This window comes from Centrocercus urophasianus, unplaced genomic scaffold (genome assembly GCF_019232065.1).
Source record: "Centrocercus urophasianus isolate 14NV4802_14NV808 unplaced genomic scaffold, USGS_Curo_1.0 seq_18, whole genome shotgun sequence".
Lineage (NCBI taxonomy): Eukaryota > Metazoa > Chordata > Aves > Galliformes > Phasianidae > Centrocercus > Centrocercus urophasianus.
In genome coordinates this window covers 6,399,931-6,416,781 of record NW_024884733.1, presented here as the reverse complement: position 1 = coordinate 6,416,781, position 16,851 = coordinate 6,399,931, and the positions used below count along the sequence as shown (strand labels likewise).

Sequence of the window (16,851 nt, the reverse complement as noted above, 5' to 3'; positions counted from 1 at the left end):
TCTGCAGTTTATTTACTGAAGTGGATTCTGTTTTAGTTGAAAATTAATACTGTGGCTGCTGCCCTACACTATAAATACACCAGCAGCAATCCACAAACAAGTCAGTAAGTTACCAGCTTGCCTGCTCAAAAACCGATGGAAAAGGCATTAATGCCTCCTGCACTTAGGAGAGGTTTTGGAAAATCAGAGTATGCACAGAGTAATGCAGGAAAAACACTAAGGAGCAGCTTAATACCTTAATACACTTAATGTCTTCAGTATACTTAGTAGCTGAGAGCTTTCAAAAATTACATGAAATGTATATTGAGGACTACGTGGTAGTCTTGCCTACAAAGAAAACAAACCAACCAGCAAAACCAAGCTCATCTGTGGAGGTACATCCCTTCAGGGAGGCTTGTCTTCCAACTCCTGTCTTATTTATATGCCTTGTGCTTGCAATGAAACAAGGAAGGTGGGACGCACGAGTTTTCTTCTTAGGCCAGCTCTGCTACGCGCAGCCTTTCAAAGGAGAAGGCACAATGCACTTTGACAAATGTGTTCTGAAGGAAAGAAACGCACCAGGAAGGCAGGACTGGAGTCATATAAAAAGTAGCTTCGATAAAACAGTAACTGAAACCACCTCAACACCTCATGTACTGCAAAGGTTTAAGTTGGGCTATAAACCAAAATGGGACTAATGCAGCCTAAGGCTTCAGGACAAGTGCAACACATCTGCACCTCAACCTCCTACAGCTCATGCTCTCAGCAAAGCAGACTTTAGGCTCCAGAATGGCAGCCCCTGAAAGACAAGGACAATAATCTTAGAAAGAAATAGTAATAACAATAATAAACTCCTTTCAGAAGCACTTGCCCACATTTACGGCAGTACTGTGGAGCAAGTGATGAGAACACAGTAGGTGCAGTATATTGGGATTTCAACGATCTCATAAAGCTTTGCTTCAAAATTAATCTCTCTGCTTGATAGATGCAGTCATGCGGATTTAAAACTAAAGATTTAGGCTTAATATAAGCAGTAATATTTCAGCTATGCAAAAGTAGCCAGTGCAATGCTGCAAGGATTGTTAGATTAAGCATTATTTGACATCTGACTACAGAATCATTAATAGCACATTAAGAAAAGCTTGACAGTGACACAGTGGAAGCAAGAGACAGGCAGATTGGACACAAACAGCAAAGCTCATGTGAAAGCTAACATATATTGGGGAAAATAATTAGAAAGAGCAAACTGAGTTGGCAGGAGAAGCCCAAGAGGCAGAAATTGTAATTTAAAACGACCAGATACATGAGATGCGAAATTAAACATCAATATTTGCTAGATGTTAGAAAGAATAGCAGCTTGATACAGATCTGACAGCAGAGACACAACACAGAGCTCTCGCTCTGCATTCTGGGCTTTATGCAAGTTGCTACACGGCAGAACTCAGAAAAGCACAAAAGCAAATGACACAGAAATAAGCGCTCAGCAGGATGTCCAGCTTGGAAGATGGGCAGGTCTGCAGTAACAGAAGAGTGGAGGCTGGGGCTGGAGGTGTTTAAGAAACATCCAGATGTTGTACTGAGGGACACGGTTTACTGGTGATAGGTGGATGGTTGGACTGGATGATCTTAGAGGTCTTTCCAGCCTTGGCAATTCTATGTTTCTAATTAGTTAGGGTGGTATCACTACATTTGAAATGTAGAAGTAAAAAGGAAGAAAAAGGGGCCAAAACATTGGGAAACTCAATGAAGCTGGGGGCACTGACCTGTTACAGTTCCTTCAGCAGGATGGAAGCTTCAACTAAGCAGCTCTGAAAGACATTCTACAATTCTACAGAAGATCCTTCTGTGTTGGAGGAAACCAATGCTGTGACAACAGATTCCTTTTCCCAGGACCACTTCTAATGGTCCATACTAAGCCTTGGAACCTCATTTATTTTCTCTTTACCAAAACCCAAATATTGACTCGTAGCTATAAAAATGTGGTGGAATCTTCAACAAGTGGAACTCCTTACACCTTGAAGTTCAGGAGAAGTTGACCACAGTACCAAGCAAACATCTCATGATCCCTTCCAAAACTTACTGTGATCATCTGCTGCAACCATGGTCAACACTGCGGGAAGGGACAAAGCAAATAGGACCTGCTTTTAACACTTTCCTTCCTCACCACAACAGCGTTGGAAGAGGAAATCACAGTTTCCTCCTCTCAACAGCAGGCCCCAAAATGCCCATGCACAAATTAATGAACTTGGCTCGTTTTAAAACTGCACGTGCGGATCAGGGAGAAAATGGGGGTAGAGGGTGTAAAATAGCCAAGAACTCATCAATAAAGCTGTCATCAAACTGCATTTACACTGGCTGGTGTCATCTAAAAATACTCAGCGGCCCCCCAAGTGTTTGGGCACACGGCTCTCACGCAGCTCACGGACTGATTGAGTAATGACACCTCATCACTGAGAGATGTTTATTTTTAGAAGATTCAGCACTTTGAAAAGCACGCTGCCATGCGTGCCTGGCGCCCAAACACCAGCTGATGAAAGCTGACCATAAGGCTGCCAAGCGCTGCCCGTGCCATTCGGTTTGCACCAGCTAAACGGCTCTCCAACTACCAACGTTGTGGTTTCACAATCAGGGCAAATATTTTGAATGAAGTGAAAGAACTGTTGCTGCAAGACGGAGAGCACGTAACTGGAGCCAGCCAGGGTGGGTGGTTAGGAGGGAGGACAGGAGGTCCCGTTCCTGCTGTTAGAAATAATTACTTAATTACAGAAGAAATTATAGGGAGAAAATATAGTCACAGCATCCAATTGTGGCTAGAGGAATAAACAATAAAACACAGAGCGCGGTTCTCTTCTATCAGGTTCTGCCTGTAATTTTGCCTGCATGCAGTATTCTACCTTAAAGCACTACAAAGTCTTTGGGCAAGAGCATTAAATAGACTCCTACTGGCGAAGCAGGTTCATTTCACAATCAGGCAGAGAAATTCCCGAGAATAATTTGCGAGGTGATTAAAGAGGCTTATGAATAGAAAGTGCCAGCAATGTATGGAAGCCATTACAAAGCTGAAAGATTTATGGGACAGCCTAGACAAGTTTGATATCGTGTGATAAAAATAGGAAGATGACAGATCAAATCCCAGGATCCAGTTGCATACAGCAGGTACTCATTTACAATCATAAACTACAGAACAAGCTGCTTCCTACTCATTTCTCTTCTTTATAAAGAACTACGAGAAAATACTGCATCCTCGGATTTCCAAATAGCTGATGGATCGTACAGTTGAAGCATAAGAGCATAATTTTCTATTAAAAATATAACTTCACAACATTCCTTTCACAATCCCACCTCTTTCCTTCCTGCATTGAGAGAAACGGTACTACAAAATACACATATATTTTCCCATTATTTGGTTATCTCACTGCACTGATCTCAAGAGTAGGCCTAAAATGAAGGCATCTTCACCTAAGACTGCGAATCCAGGAATGTCTGCAGTCAGAAAGCTCCATTAATCAGCTGAACAAAGGCAGTTAAAAGATCAGCGATGCAGATACGTACATCTACTGCAAATGCATCAAAATGAGGCAACAGGAGACTTTATGGCAACGAACTCAAAGCCAGTGACAGCCTTGAGTGTCTCTACTAAAATCTTAACATCCGCAGCATTGCATTTCATTACATCTCACGGGGTGTAATTTTTTTTTCAGAGTAAAGAAGTGCTGCCCAAAAAGCATAATTATACTCTCTTCTCCCTCCTGAAGAACAGAATCCAGACAACAGCACATCTGTGTAAATGGAAGTCATTGAGCAGAAATCTTATCCCGCACCAAAAGGAAAAACTGTAGTGACTAAAGAAGTTTACAGCAAGAAGGAGCCTCAGAAACTATTGCTGGAATTATCATATAGAATATTCTTTTTGTCTTTCAAACAGATATGGAAATGAACAATGAATTGTTTGTTTATGTTAAAAAAACCCTTCCTTTCAATCTCTACAAGAAATCAGTCTTTGCAAGCTGAAAGAGCATTTATGAGAGTTGAAAGGAAGGTTTTTCATTTTCAGCCTCAGACTCACATGTCTTTGAATCGTTCCTACCTGCTTCCTGTACTAAATCTAGTCAAGTGAGACGCAGACCAAGGAATCAATAGTCATGTTGTTCATGGCGAAGCTCCTATTAAGCTTCAGTATTCTTGGAAAAAATGAATAGAGCTGCACTGAAGAGATAGCAGAAAAGCTTTGCCTGCTGCCACAGCTCTGCAGCACAGCTAAATCTCAACTCAACGCCACATGACTTTTCCCAATGCACAGTTTTACTAGTGCAACAGAGGGATTTATGTGGACTTGAATATAGAACAGAAAATATTTGTATTCATCAAAAAGGGGCTAGTTTTGATGCATTATTCCCCAACAGCTTACAGTGCTGGGAACACCTGCAGACACTAAATTCATTGCCACAACTAAATACCAGACATAATGAATCCCCCCACTACCCAGCCAGATCCATACTATATACACATCACAGTCTACTCATACATCTGTTATGAAGCACATTAAAAGACAAAGGTACTCAGCAGCCAGATCATAATTATGATATGCCCAAATCAGATTGGTCATTCTTCCTCATCTCTGTGCCCATGGGAGAGCCTGGAAATAGAAGGACTGATAAGGCTGCCCATACTTCTTGCTAAATTTTAGCAATCTGAGCTATACATCTCACATACTCCATTATTTACAATCTCAATCAATTTATTTACTGTGCCTGCTTACATCCCCACACTTTCAACATGTTTGTTTTGGCACCATTTTAATTAACGCTGCTTCCATTACCTAGCAAGGATGAGATGGGAGGGATGCTGAGCTGGCAGACGAAGGTGTAATGAATGTAAATCTGACCCCCACTGGTAACTACAGTGGAATCAAACAGGTTGCAAGGACTCTAATTAATGTGCTACATCACACATCATGTGATACGTTGCACTGTTTCTTCCCTACAGATGGGATGGATACTCCTTTTGAAAGCAGAGGAATGCACCATGCTCTTCCCTTCCCAAGCTCAGAATGCACACATCTACAGCAGTTTCTGTTATTCCTTTTGCTGTTGTCAATTTGTTTTTTGAACTGAATGTCCTTGCAACCCTTATAGGTTCACATGGGCAAACACATGAACGATACACACTATCTTTGTATGCACATGTCAGTATTCTCAAACTGCTTCTATAGTAGAAGAGTTGTGACACTAAGTTCTTGTTTAGAAAGAAACTTCCATCTCTGCTCAGCTGTCTCACAAGTCCCATCTTGACAGTGTACATGGAGCAGAAATTAACACAATGCTCTGTAAAATAATAAAGTCAATACATAAAAGAAAAGGAGGCCAAGCTAGGGTAGCAGGAACAATCCTCTGAACTGTATTAAGTATCATGACATTCCTTATTCATTTTGAAAAAAGCAGAAATTACAGATAGTACTTAAAAAAAAAAGTTTTAAACGTTCAAGTCTCAAGCCTAGACATTGTTCTTTTCCTAACAAAAGGAGCTGAGCTATCCAAAATAGAGATAGAATGTCCTAAAATCCAGTGCTTTAAAATTTATTTACTCAGCACATTCAGAGGAAATCTATATCAACTCAAAAAAAAAAAAAGTGTGTGTGTTTCAAATAAATATATACATACATATATATAAAACATATATATATACACACGACTAACATTGAAATTTAAAGACAACTCCTGCTAGCCAAGTTTCAAGTTGGCCACATTTCAAAAGCTGATTTCCTACGACCAGGCTATTTGACTTACTCTTTAAAGCAAAGTGAGTTTTTTGTTACTGTTGTTTTGTTTTGCTTTACAAACAGTGCCTGGAGAAGTAATACAAGAAAGAATATTTTCTCTCTCATTTCAGAAGTTAGGAAATCCACTTTCAGGAAGCCAATAAGATGCCTTTATTCAGTCCCAACTGATTTCATTCAGCCCCAAACTTACGCTCCTCCACCATGATAACTAAGCTGTACCCAATCAAGGTTTTAAGGAAGTACGGCAGCGAAAAAGAAGTCAGCCAAACCAGCAATGCAATTTGCTTAAGGTGAATACAGGGAAATTACATTTTAAAATGACAATATTTATAATTGCAACAAAATTCTACCCAAGTTTGGAAATTTTGCACAGAAGCAACATGAGCACAAACAAGCTTACTTGCATGTTTATCTGCCAATACAATAAGTGTACTTGAAATGTCTCTTCTTCTGTAGAAACACACCACCTTTGCTTCCACATTTCCATTAGCAGTCTGAAATAGAAAAAATAAAGAACACAATTCAAAACCTGAACTGCATGCACAGAACTAGAACACTTCAGAAACTGTCAGGAATTTTGCCACAAGGGCTGCACAGGATCACCATCCAGCACCCTTCAGCTGGGCAGCCTACCTGAAACACTCTCTCCAGTGTGATCCATTCTAGAGTAGGGAAGTGGGGATGGCCCTTCACTCCTAACTATTTCTGCAGGATTGCCACTTTAAGCAGACACAGGTTTTTCAAGGGGTGACAAGTCACTTACCTGCAGTTACAGCACACCACATGGCTACTTTTCGGGGGCAATGCCTGCATTTAGCAGAACACGAAAGCATTTTTAAAATCCTAACAAGATTCATTGTGAAACACAACAACAGAATGGAAGTTTAGGCTGTTGTCCAAACTCAGCAGGACAGCAGAAAAGGAAGAAAGAACCCAGTTGTTACTGCTCTCACAAAATGACTTCCATAGGTTTCCTTTCCCTTTCAGGGCTGCTGAGATAAAGAATGACCACCACCATCATTCCAAAAGGAGAACAAAGGAAGCTGCATCCTGCCACAGACTGTACACCAGGAACAGTATACAAAAGAAGTTCAAATGTTTGAATGACTTGGGATTTTTTCTTTTAAACTCTAAAAACAAGATAGATGATGATTTTCTTGTAAGATGATAACTGCTGAACTGCGGAACCGGCTTTAGGCAAACTCTAAAGGAAGCACACCTACTGCTTTGTAACAGACCCAGCCAACCCATTGTTTCTAAAATAAACCAATAAATAATGAAAATGCAACCTAAAAGAGTTGTATCCTGCTATTGAAGAGCCCTTGAAAACCAGAGTGATGACACAGATAAGAAACTAGAAGACTGAGATATGAATTCCCCCACTGGAAGCCTCCAAAAAAAAAAAAGAAAGACAGTGGACCTGCAATCTGTTCACAAGGAAACAAAAAGCAGAACTGAAATACACGCTTGCTGCTAACATGCAAATAGAGGAAAAGGTTGCTCTCTTATTATAAAAGATATACACACAAGAAAAAAAAGACAACAGAATATATATATATATGCATATTTCCACTCACATCCTACCAGTTTTTGGTGCAGAGCATGTAGAATTTTTTATAAACTAGAACTTTTAAATTGTGATGAAATACAAATGCAGGAGTCATCTTGTAGCTGTGTGTTAACAAAGTAGAATCATCCATTTCAGTCAGTCACCTAGGTTTGGTTGACACTCAGTAAAAACAGCAACTCAAATAGTACTCATTTCAGCCTGAAAGACCCAAGCCAAAGAGCAGGTCAGAGAAACCACAACTCAGGAAAGAGTTGCACCAAGATGAGAGAACCAAGATGAAAGTACCACACGTTCTTTTGTCAAACCTGGGGCAGGAGAGGTAAAAAGAGGGAGGAAAAGAAAAGAGACAAAAGGGCATGAAGGGGCACAAGAAACCCCTGCACATGTTCCCCACTTTGTAGGAAAGTATCTGCACCCTGAAATATGGAATACAGCCTGTACTGGTAACACACTGCTATGGATCCATGGGGAACATGTAAAGGAAGTTCCTACTACTTCCTTAATGGAAAACAATCTACAGTGAAAAGAAGGATGCTTTAAACTTCAGTTTCTTTGTCATGTTGATGCATTTTCTCTTCCAAATAACTTTTAGGAAGGCCTGTCTTCCCATCACTGATGGCTGAAGAAAATGCCCTATTTTTAGTCAGTTAATTCAATTTCATCACCAAAACAGCAACATTACATTCCTGTAAAACACACACTGGTATTAAGCCTCAAAAAGGCACGTTTTGGTCACACTTTATGCCTTCAGCACAGAACTTCCACCTCAGATAGATTGGTAAAATTTCAGCATCAAAGACTGTTTGAGGGCTTCCCACACACAACCCATCACATCTGCTTTTTAGATCCAATGGAATCAGGCAAATAAAATAACACATTGGCCCAAAGGATGAATAAAGAAGACAAAGTCTGAGGAAGCAGATAATGGCTTCTTGTTGAGTTAGTTCCCTTCAAGAAATATCAAATGACAAAGCTCTCCATCCTCTGCCCAAGCTGTTACTTATTATGTAGCACATGACCATGGCACACAGGGGAAGAAGGGCTGGAACCCCATGGCTGGGTACAATCACCTTTAGAACGACCTGCAGCTGATGCTCTGTCCTTTCCCATCAAGGGAGAACAATCTAGCAGGTCTGAAAGCATCCCAGAGAATGATCACAACAGAAGTATTTTTAAGTTACTAACTACCAGAGATTTACTTTGACTTCAATCAAATCAAACAATCACTAGATCAATTAATATCAGAGACTCGATGACGTAGGTCGTTTACCTTATTGAGTTCTTCTATTCTTCGTATCAAATACGGGTTACTCGATGAATTTTCAAAGTAGACGTAATCTGACAAAAAGAAGAAAGATTCTTTAAAATATGAGCTGCTAAAAAATAAACTAACCCCCCATGTATCAAGCTGTTGAAGACACCATACCAGGCTCATTTCTTGACACAAGCAAAAGGTTCCCATTAAGTCCCTGATTTTGAGCACAGAAATACAAAAATCCATGCCACGCACTGGTGCGAGCTGAAAGTCAGAAACTGCCTGCCTAGAACTCTACTGCCTGCCTTTACAATGCCAACTTCTTTCTCCCTCTGATCAGATCATTCACTTGGATCACACTGATTTTTTACTCACTTCCCCCTCTTTCTCACCACCATTGCTACCCCTCATCCTCCTCCCCAGCTCAGCTCTGCTGTACTGCTCTGCTCGATTCATACACACCAACTTCTCCATTCTTTCTCTCTCAGCTCTTCCCCTCCTTCCTGTTCTTTTACACCTATATTTCCCCAGAATAACCTAGACAGAACTCAGTACAGTAAGCCACACGAGTCAGTAACGCTTAAGAGTTCTAAGCAGGAGAAACATTTGAATTAGCAAGGCAGTGCTTTCAAGAAATGAAAGATAAAAACCATATGCACCAAGTGAACAGCTCGGTATTGCCAAGCTCCAAGCCTGAACACTCCTTTTTATAGACAGAGAAGCTCAAGGGCCCTGAGTGGCGTGGGCCTCCAGAAGCAGGCACCAGCGTGGGCCAAGGAAGCGAGGAGCAGGCCCAGCTCACCTCAGCTCCCCACAGCAGCCATCCTTGCAACTCTTGGCCTGCTGCAGCTCTCCCATGCATCCACATCTGAGAAGATTACTTCAAAGATAACACCAGCAAATTTCAGACCATTTCCCCTCGGATGTCTCAGTATTTGGCACACAACACCCACAGCCCCCGGGCTTGACTCAGGTAATCCTCTAAAAGGAACATATCAGCAAGACCAGCCACTGCTAAGTGGGTGCTTGGCCATGCTGTTTTTTGCAAAGGGAGACAACTGCTTAAGCTGTTAGCTTCTATCTTTCTAAAATGCAAAGCAATTGCAGCCTTCCACTGCCTCAAAGGGCAGACAGGTCAGCACAGAGAGAGGAGGGGGACAGAGACAGAATTAACAAGCCTCTACATGGCAGGAAGACGCTTGGGTTTTGAGCCCTACCAGGGAACAGGAAGGAAAGAATACACTGGATAAAAAAAGTCTAGGAACAGAAAAGTCGTGGCTGATAAAGAGCAAAGCAACACGTGACTGCCATTAGCAGTCTTGTGTGCTCTTGTGTGGTATGGAATGCTGTGTCACTGGGCTGAAGCAGTGACTGATGAGCAGGGCAGCAGCACAAGGCTGCTGCAAGCAGCTGTAAGCAAGAACTCTCACACAGCTAGCATCAACACTTACATCCCTAGAACTACTCCAAAAGACTCTAATGTTTTTCTCAAGATGGGATCATATGCAACGTACAGTCCAGATACTGTACTGCCAAGCTAGGATATGATCTAGAGACCACAGAAGCTGGAAATATTCTGCAAAGGCAGCAAAAAATCATTCTGAATTAGCAACAAATGTAACAGACTTTATGCTCACACATGCTTATAAGGCATAGCTACAAAGCCATTTGCCTCGTGCCCTCTTTGTGTCTGCTGATAAATCTGCACAGGTCCAAGGAGAAGAAAATAAGGGGGCACTGCAAAAGAACACACACTGTCTAGAGGTCACACATTTATAAGATTAGCCGTGTCTGAGCTACCTAATAACCTTACAGGCTTTCAGGTGATCAAGTTGCAAAAACGCCCAAAAGTATTTTTATCCTTCCCAACTCGCATTAGCCTTGGAGGCTCCGTGTGCTTTGTGAGGACGGGCCTCGCCAAGCATTCCCTGCAGGAGAACCAGGGAGGCCGCAGTCAATTTCAGGCCATTTTCTTTAGGTAAGCTCCAGTTCTCCAATGTATTTGGCAGGCTGGGCCTGAAGCTGCCAATCACTTTGCATTTTGGGCAGTACAACCCGTCGTGGTGCCCGTTTGTGTGGCACAGGCCGGGGAAGCCAAGCTGCTGGCAGCAGCCCCGCAGCAGCCAGGGCCACTCTGCTCCTGGCTGCTGCCTCAGCATCCTCTCGCTGAGCCATCACCCGAGGAAACGTTTGGTTACCGAACAGATACAGTTTCAAAAGTGAAAGCCTTACAGCACAGTGCTGTCATTACAGGAAGCACAACGCTGAAAGACCTGTTTGTGCTGCGGAAAGGATTAGGAGACCCAATGCACCCAGCAGTGTGCAGCAATTGGCTGATTTACAACAAATCACACGTCAAAGTTGCACCTATAGAAAATCTTCATCAGCAATGCAGCTTTCCAATCAACTAAATGCTTGTTTCTCCCACCTGAGCAGCCCTCACCACGGCAAGCTGCTTTTCCCCTCCTGGAGGGCGTGCAGGTGGTGTGACAAGGGTGTCTGTGCAGTCCTGAGCCCGCAGGGATTCACTGGGAAGACACCGCCCTCAACATTAAACACGCCAGCTTATCGCCCCTGTGCCAAGCGTGCTGGTGGTGAACAAGCGTGCAGCCCCTCCTGATCCCATCTGCTCTGATAATATACTTTAAAGCACCTAAAAATGACTTTGAAGATGTGTGCATACAAGGGTATATGGTATGCTCGGCCCAGCTTCCCCTTCTCCAAGAAAAACCATGACTTAAAGAAGGCTGAAGCTGCCCAGGACACGAGGCAGGATACGTGCAGCTGGGCTTCGTTCTGTAAAATAAAGGCTCTACACCACCACAATCAAATTCCAAGCACGCATCCCTCTACAAACACATATGCAGAGGCAGCTCAAGATTGCTTTGTACTCAAGGAAGCTGAGCCTCACGTATTCACAAGGCATGGCAGAAGTCCACGTTCTCAGTTTCACACTAACTTCTCCTCTGTTGCCAGCAATAGAACAGCGCATGATGCCACTCCAGCCTCCAGCAGTGAGAAGAAAACGTGGCTAATTCACCAATGCTGAAGTACATGTTGCCAAGGCCTCACAAAACATGCACCTGTACATGATGGGCAGAAGCTAAGAGGCAGAGCAAACAGAAAGGCTGTGCCTATGCACTACCACAGAGCCAAGGTGGTTCATCTGCCCCAGGTTTACTAACTCATCTCCTTGTGCTTCAGCTCTCATTTCTTGTGGTGGGTTGTCTTGGAGAAGGTGATCAAAGCCATGAGTACCAGGAGCAGGCTTTTATCTCCCAAGTTATAGAGTGCTCAAGAAGCAAGGATGATGTACACTCCCATGTGGTAAATAAGGCATTTTGTGTTAAATTTCCTTCAGAACTGAAGAACTTGGCTGCAGGGGCAGCCAAACTAACTTGCTTATTGGAGATGAAAGCCACACCTCAGTCTTCCTCACCTGCTGCCAAAGATCCAGGGTCAGTACTCCCAAAGCGTAACCAATCTGTGGCAAGGCCCATACAACAGCCCCACACATCATGCACAACAGAAGAGCTGCCACCAGCCTTCCTCATTCACAGACACTGAAAATCAACCAACCAAACCAGCCACTCGGAAGGACTTGTAATGGTTATGGACAAAAGTGAGGTGTTCCCTACTGAGCTCCTTGCTCATGGTAAGAAATTTCCCTACCGTGCTGGAGCAGAATGCATCTAAGTTAAGGACACACAACTTGCTTGGACGAAAAGGCAGCTGCTTTAACTCCAAAGCATGAAGGGATTTGGAACCTCCCAAAGGTCTTCTGTTCTTTGTTCTCTGTCATGTCAAAGAAGGGGGGGAGAAAATTCCCATCATCTTTTTTCCTTTCTTTGTCTGATCCTCAGTGAAACGAGGTTCATGCAGCCCCATTAGCCATGCATTTGTTCTTCCCTCCCAGTTGTTAAATCTCAAACATTTTGCAGAGGAACAGAAGTCTCAAAGATAATTAAGTTCTGATCATGGATGCCTATCTTAAAAACGGAGATACTAAACGCTACAAGATAAGTGAGCAAGGTGAGGCAGACACTCAGAGGCACTAAATGGCTCCCAGTGCAGAGGCAATTAATACTTGATTTTAAGCAACTCCCCAGAGGCTCCACAGCATGAGGGGGAGTTATCAAAGCACCTGCTTCCTTCTGTGTCCCCCAACACCACTGCTGTCACCGCAGGTCCTGGCCTCAATCAGCTTCCAATTGACTCACTGTAGGCAAGTACTTTCCCCAAAGTTTGCTGTATCTGCCAAGGGAAGCAGCAAGTATTCTGCTAGCGGCAGCAATACAGAGACTCAGGGTCATGGCCGTGGGCAAAGCACAGGGTTCGTACCATGTCCTTCCCAGCTAAAGAGCAAAATGACAAAAGGATGAGAGGAGAAGAAGGGGAAGAACCACTTCAGATTAAATACACACTGTATAGAAACTCAACACTATTAGTCCTGCACGGAACTGCTCGCTGTTTTCAACACAAGGCAGATCTGTGGAAAAAACGACAGGACAGCAACCTGCTGCAGCACTGAGAAGAGGCTGGGGTTTCAGTGGGACCTCACAGGGCACCTCGATAAGAACTGCAGCACATCCATCTAACTGCAGCTTGAGGGGCTGGTGGCAGGGCAAGGGAGGGAGACTGTGTGCAAACAGGACTTGAAAGTGAGCCTGTGAGAAAACACGGGAGATGAAATAAAACTTCCAGTGTTCCTCCCTGAGGGTAAAAAAGCAATTCTGCTCTTAGAAATCAGTGTTTCACGGCAGCATCCCAATACTCCAGCTGTACCTGAGGCACATCTACACCCAGCACCAACCCGCTAGGTGCAACCAGCCATTGCCCTGCAGAAGGGAAGCACGCTGCACACTCCTGGCAAACCACTTCCTTGCTTTACACCAGATATGTAAGCATGATTTGAAGTCCTCTGGACACAAAGCCTGTTCTGTATTACCTCTTCCAGCACTTCAGTTCCCAAGCACGTAGCTAGACAAACATTTTATCCGTTAGCAAAGTTGTGAGCCTACGTAACTCCAGTTGTGCCAGCAGACCTTTATGTGGGCTGGTCTTTAGCACTGCCACAGCATGACAGCACATAGCTGCAGGAGCAGGGTTCCTGTGCCAGGTCACACACAACACGGATCCAGTACAAAATGCTACCACAGCTTGGCAGATGTTTCTTCAAACAAGAGCGCCAGAGGCAGGAGAAGCCTACATTTTATCTTGCTTATACCTGAAAGCTGCCAGCTAACTTGTCCTTGTTGAAGTTAAACTTGTACATCCATGACAAGTCAAAACTATCTCAAGAACACCCCTCCTTCCTAAAGACAAACCTGCTCTGTTGAGTCAGGCCAGGTCTCATCTGCCTCCAGAGTTCCTAGGTAAATACAGCACTTTCCTTGGAGGTATGCAGCTGGTTTTGTGAGGCAAAGCAAGTAAATCAGAAGTGATTAGGCTCTTCTCTTTACAGGCTGAATTCTTTGTTGAGATACAAGTGGCTTCAATGTACCTCAAGATACTAAATCAAGCGGGATCCATTAAGAATCTTCCCTTGAAAGAAAAGGTGGCACAAATGAAGAGCTGTGGCATCTACCGAAGCTTCTCATCCTCAGCCTTATTGTCCCTTTGGTGAAACGTGTGGAAAGAAGGTTGCCAGAAACATTCAGAGCTTATTTCGTCATGCAGAACACCCAGCACTGGTTGTGAGGATCCTGCAAACTGCCACACTGCACATCCTACAGGACAACATGAGGAACTCACTATCTGCAGCTGGGAGTAAATTACATTTTTCATCTAAGAACAAGGATTTGATTCCTTTTGAACCGTGGTGTGACAAAGTTCCTTTAGAAATAAGTTTGTGGCGTTTTTTATGTGAAATATCTCCTCAATGTCTTTTCCTACTTAAGCATTTTCTTACACATGAAACAGTTACAGTGGAAGCTCATTAGTTCTTGTTAACAACACGGTCCAACAGACCAAATTTGGTTTCACAAGTTGAGAGGAGGAATCAAACAGGACTTGACAACACGCTTTGAAGCAGGGCTTCTTTGCATGTGAGCGCCGCAGCAGCCATCTCCAATGGGTGACCCAGGGCTGCTTTATCTCACAGGAACACCTTTCTCAACTGTTCCAGTTACCTGACTTCCAGCAGAAGCTCAGGCAGCACTGCTAGAAGGCTGGCTCGGCTTCCTGCTGGGGGATGTGAGGAATACCAACTTCACAATGCAGTAAGATCCTGGTGCTGAAGCAAGAAGTGATCTGTTACATCGGTGCTGTCTGAAGATGAGCAGAAGGAAATGGAGGTGATGTCCAGCACTGTCCCAGCTGGGGCAGGGAGCAGCAAAGCATGCTGCCTCAGCAGAAGCCAGCTGCCTGCTCCCACCCTACTCTGCCCAGTGACCACAGCCTTGCAGCCAGCAGAGCTGCACAGAGCAAAGCATGCTGCAGGTCTGGCCACAGCACTGCCACTCCACGCACCTATCTCATGGCTCAGTCCGTATCAGGCAGAGTAAGGAAGGCTGGAAAACACAAGACCTCACATTTCTGAAATGTGATCTGTTAGAATGCGCCCTGTATTTGCTAGGATTGCTGACTGCATGAACCAGTTAGAAAGCTGCAAGAATTTACTCTGATTTTTATTATCTTCACTGGTTATTTAACACCTCTGACCACCAAACCCACCCTCAGATCAAGTTACCTTCAAACACTCAACTTCAGCTTAATGTTAATAAAGCAAAAAAAAACCCAAACCCAAAAAAGACAGCTCACCCCTCATAAGGAATACAGAGCAGTGGAGTGGTGCTTCCATTAACCCCTCCTGCCATCCATAATATCTACACACCGATAATAAAGGAACAAGAGAGGGGTTTACACATGTGCCTTCGTTAATTTATCTGGATTACATGCTTCAGGTCTGGGCTCAACAACATGCTTCTGTGCAAGCTTTCTTCACGGCTCTGCACCTCTGCTCTCTACCAGGAAAAGACAGAAAAGTTATTTCTGAGATCATGATGATATCAGGAGGACCAATTCAGTCACCTGGCAGCAGCTCCAGGCACCACTATGGATGCCACAAACCATGAGCTGGAACGTGGATGCCACGAGCCTGCATTCCAGGCTGTGGTATGTAGGTGCATAGGGACAGGCCAAACCTGGTCCCCAGGGATGCATTACTGACACCCTACAATAACAGGATGGTGACGTCACGCTGCCACGCTTAAAAACTTCAGGGATGGTTACACTGATGCAAGAGATGCACACACAGCAGACAGCGACTCTGACATCAGGTGGGATTGGACAGCAGCACCAAAGAGGTGGTGGAGCTCCATCACCAAGCAGAACTTTGGTTCCCACACCAGGCACCAAAGGGCCTTAGTTTCACTTACACATGCTGGCCACATCTAACACATTCAGACATGCCTGACTCACCCCCCACATGCCTTTCAAGCACACTTTATGTACGCTACAGACTCAACAGTCTCAATAATTTAGTGGCGTAGCACACTCCCAACCAAGAGGGTAACTCTTAAAAGTCAAGAATATATAAAAAGTTTCTCATCTAAAGGTGTAAATTGACGTCTGCCTCAGCAGAAGGGCTGGCTTCAGTAGCTCTGCCCCTCCTGCCCGTCCCCTTGTTCCCAGCCCTCCCATTCAGCTGTTCACACAGTCCCACAGGGAGCTGCACCGGGTGCCTGATTCAGATTAAAAATAATCCAGGAAAATCGCATCGGGAGAGGAGGAGGAAAGGTGGAAGGATTTCAGTTCCTCCAATCAGTGCAAGATGGAAATGCAAAAAAAAAACACACAAAAAAACCTGTCATGCTGCATCAAGGGAATAACACAGCAGCATAAAGCTGCAGCGGGGCTCTGTCAGTTCCAGAAGTACTGGAGTTCAGCAGTGCTGCAACTGAACTCCTGGGGAAGGCACAGAGCAGAAGTGGAGAAGCTCGCTGACCTGCTCGCCCCCAAGCAGCAGACAGCACCTCCTGCAAGGGGAGGCCCTGCAAACAGCTGCCAACTGCGTGCTTCACACTGGCATCTGTCAGAGAAGTGCAGTCCACCTATCGGATCACAAAAGCAAAAGCACACAGCGTTTCACAACCAGGCCAAAAGCGATCAGCGCACACTTCCAGGAGTATTATTGATCTACATCACACAGGCTGCTGCTGGCAGCTGTCGGGTCTGCAGTTCACACACGCGACTCGTAACCACAAGGCCAACAGCGGATTATCTCTTGGATGTTCTTCCTGCAATGGGAAGTACACGAAGCGACCG

At 44.1% G+C, this 16,851-nt stretch overlaps 1 protein-coding gene across 3 annotated transcripts in view; it reads right to left on the bottom strand.

The window, feature by feature from the left end:
* MTA1 (metastasis associated 1) overlaps window positions 1-16,851 on the bottom strand; it is a 70,347-nt gene that overhangs the window by 51,232 nt on the left and 2,264 nt on the right. For all 3 annotated transcript variants that reach the window (XM_042819025.1, XM_042819026.1, XM_042819027.1), the window contains exons 2-3: window positions 8,599-8,666; window positions 6,159-6,252 (exon numbers count right to left, since the gene is read on the bottom strand). In XM_042819025.1, coding sequence (XP_042674959.1) covers window positions 6,159-6,252; window positions 8,599-8,666 — 162 coding nt within the window. The remainder of the gene's footprint in view (window positions 1-6,158; window positions 6,253-8,598; window positions 8,667-16,851) is intronic.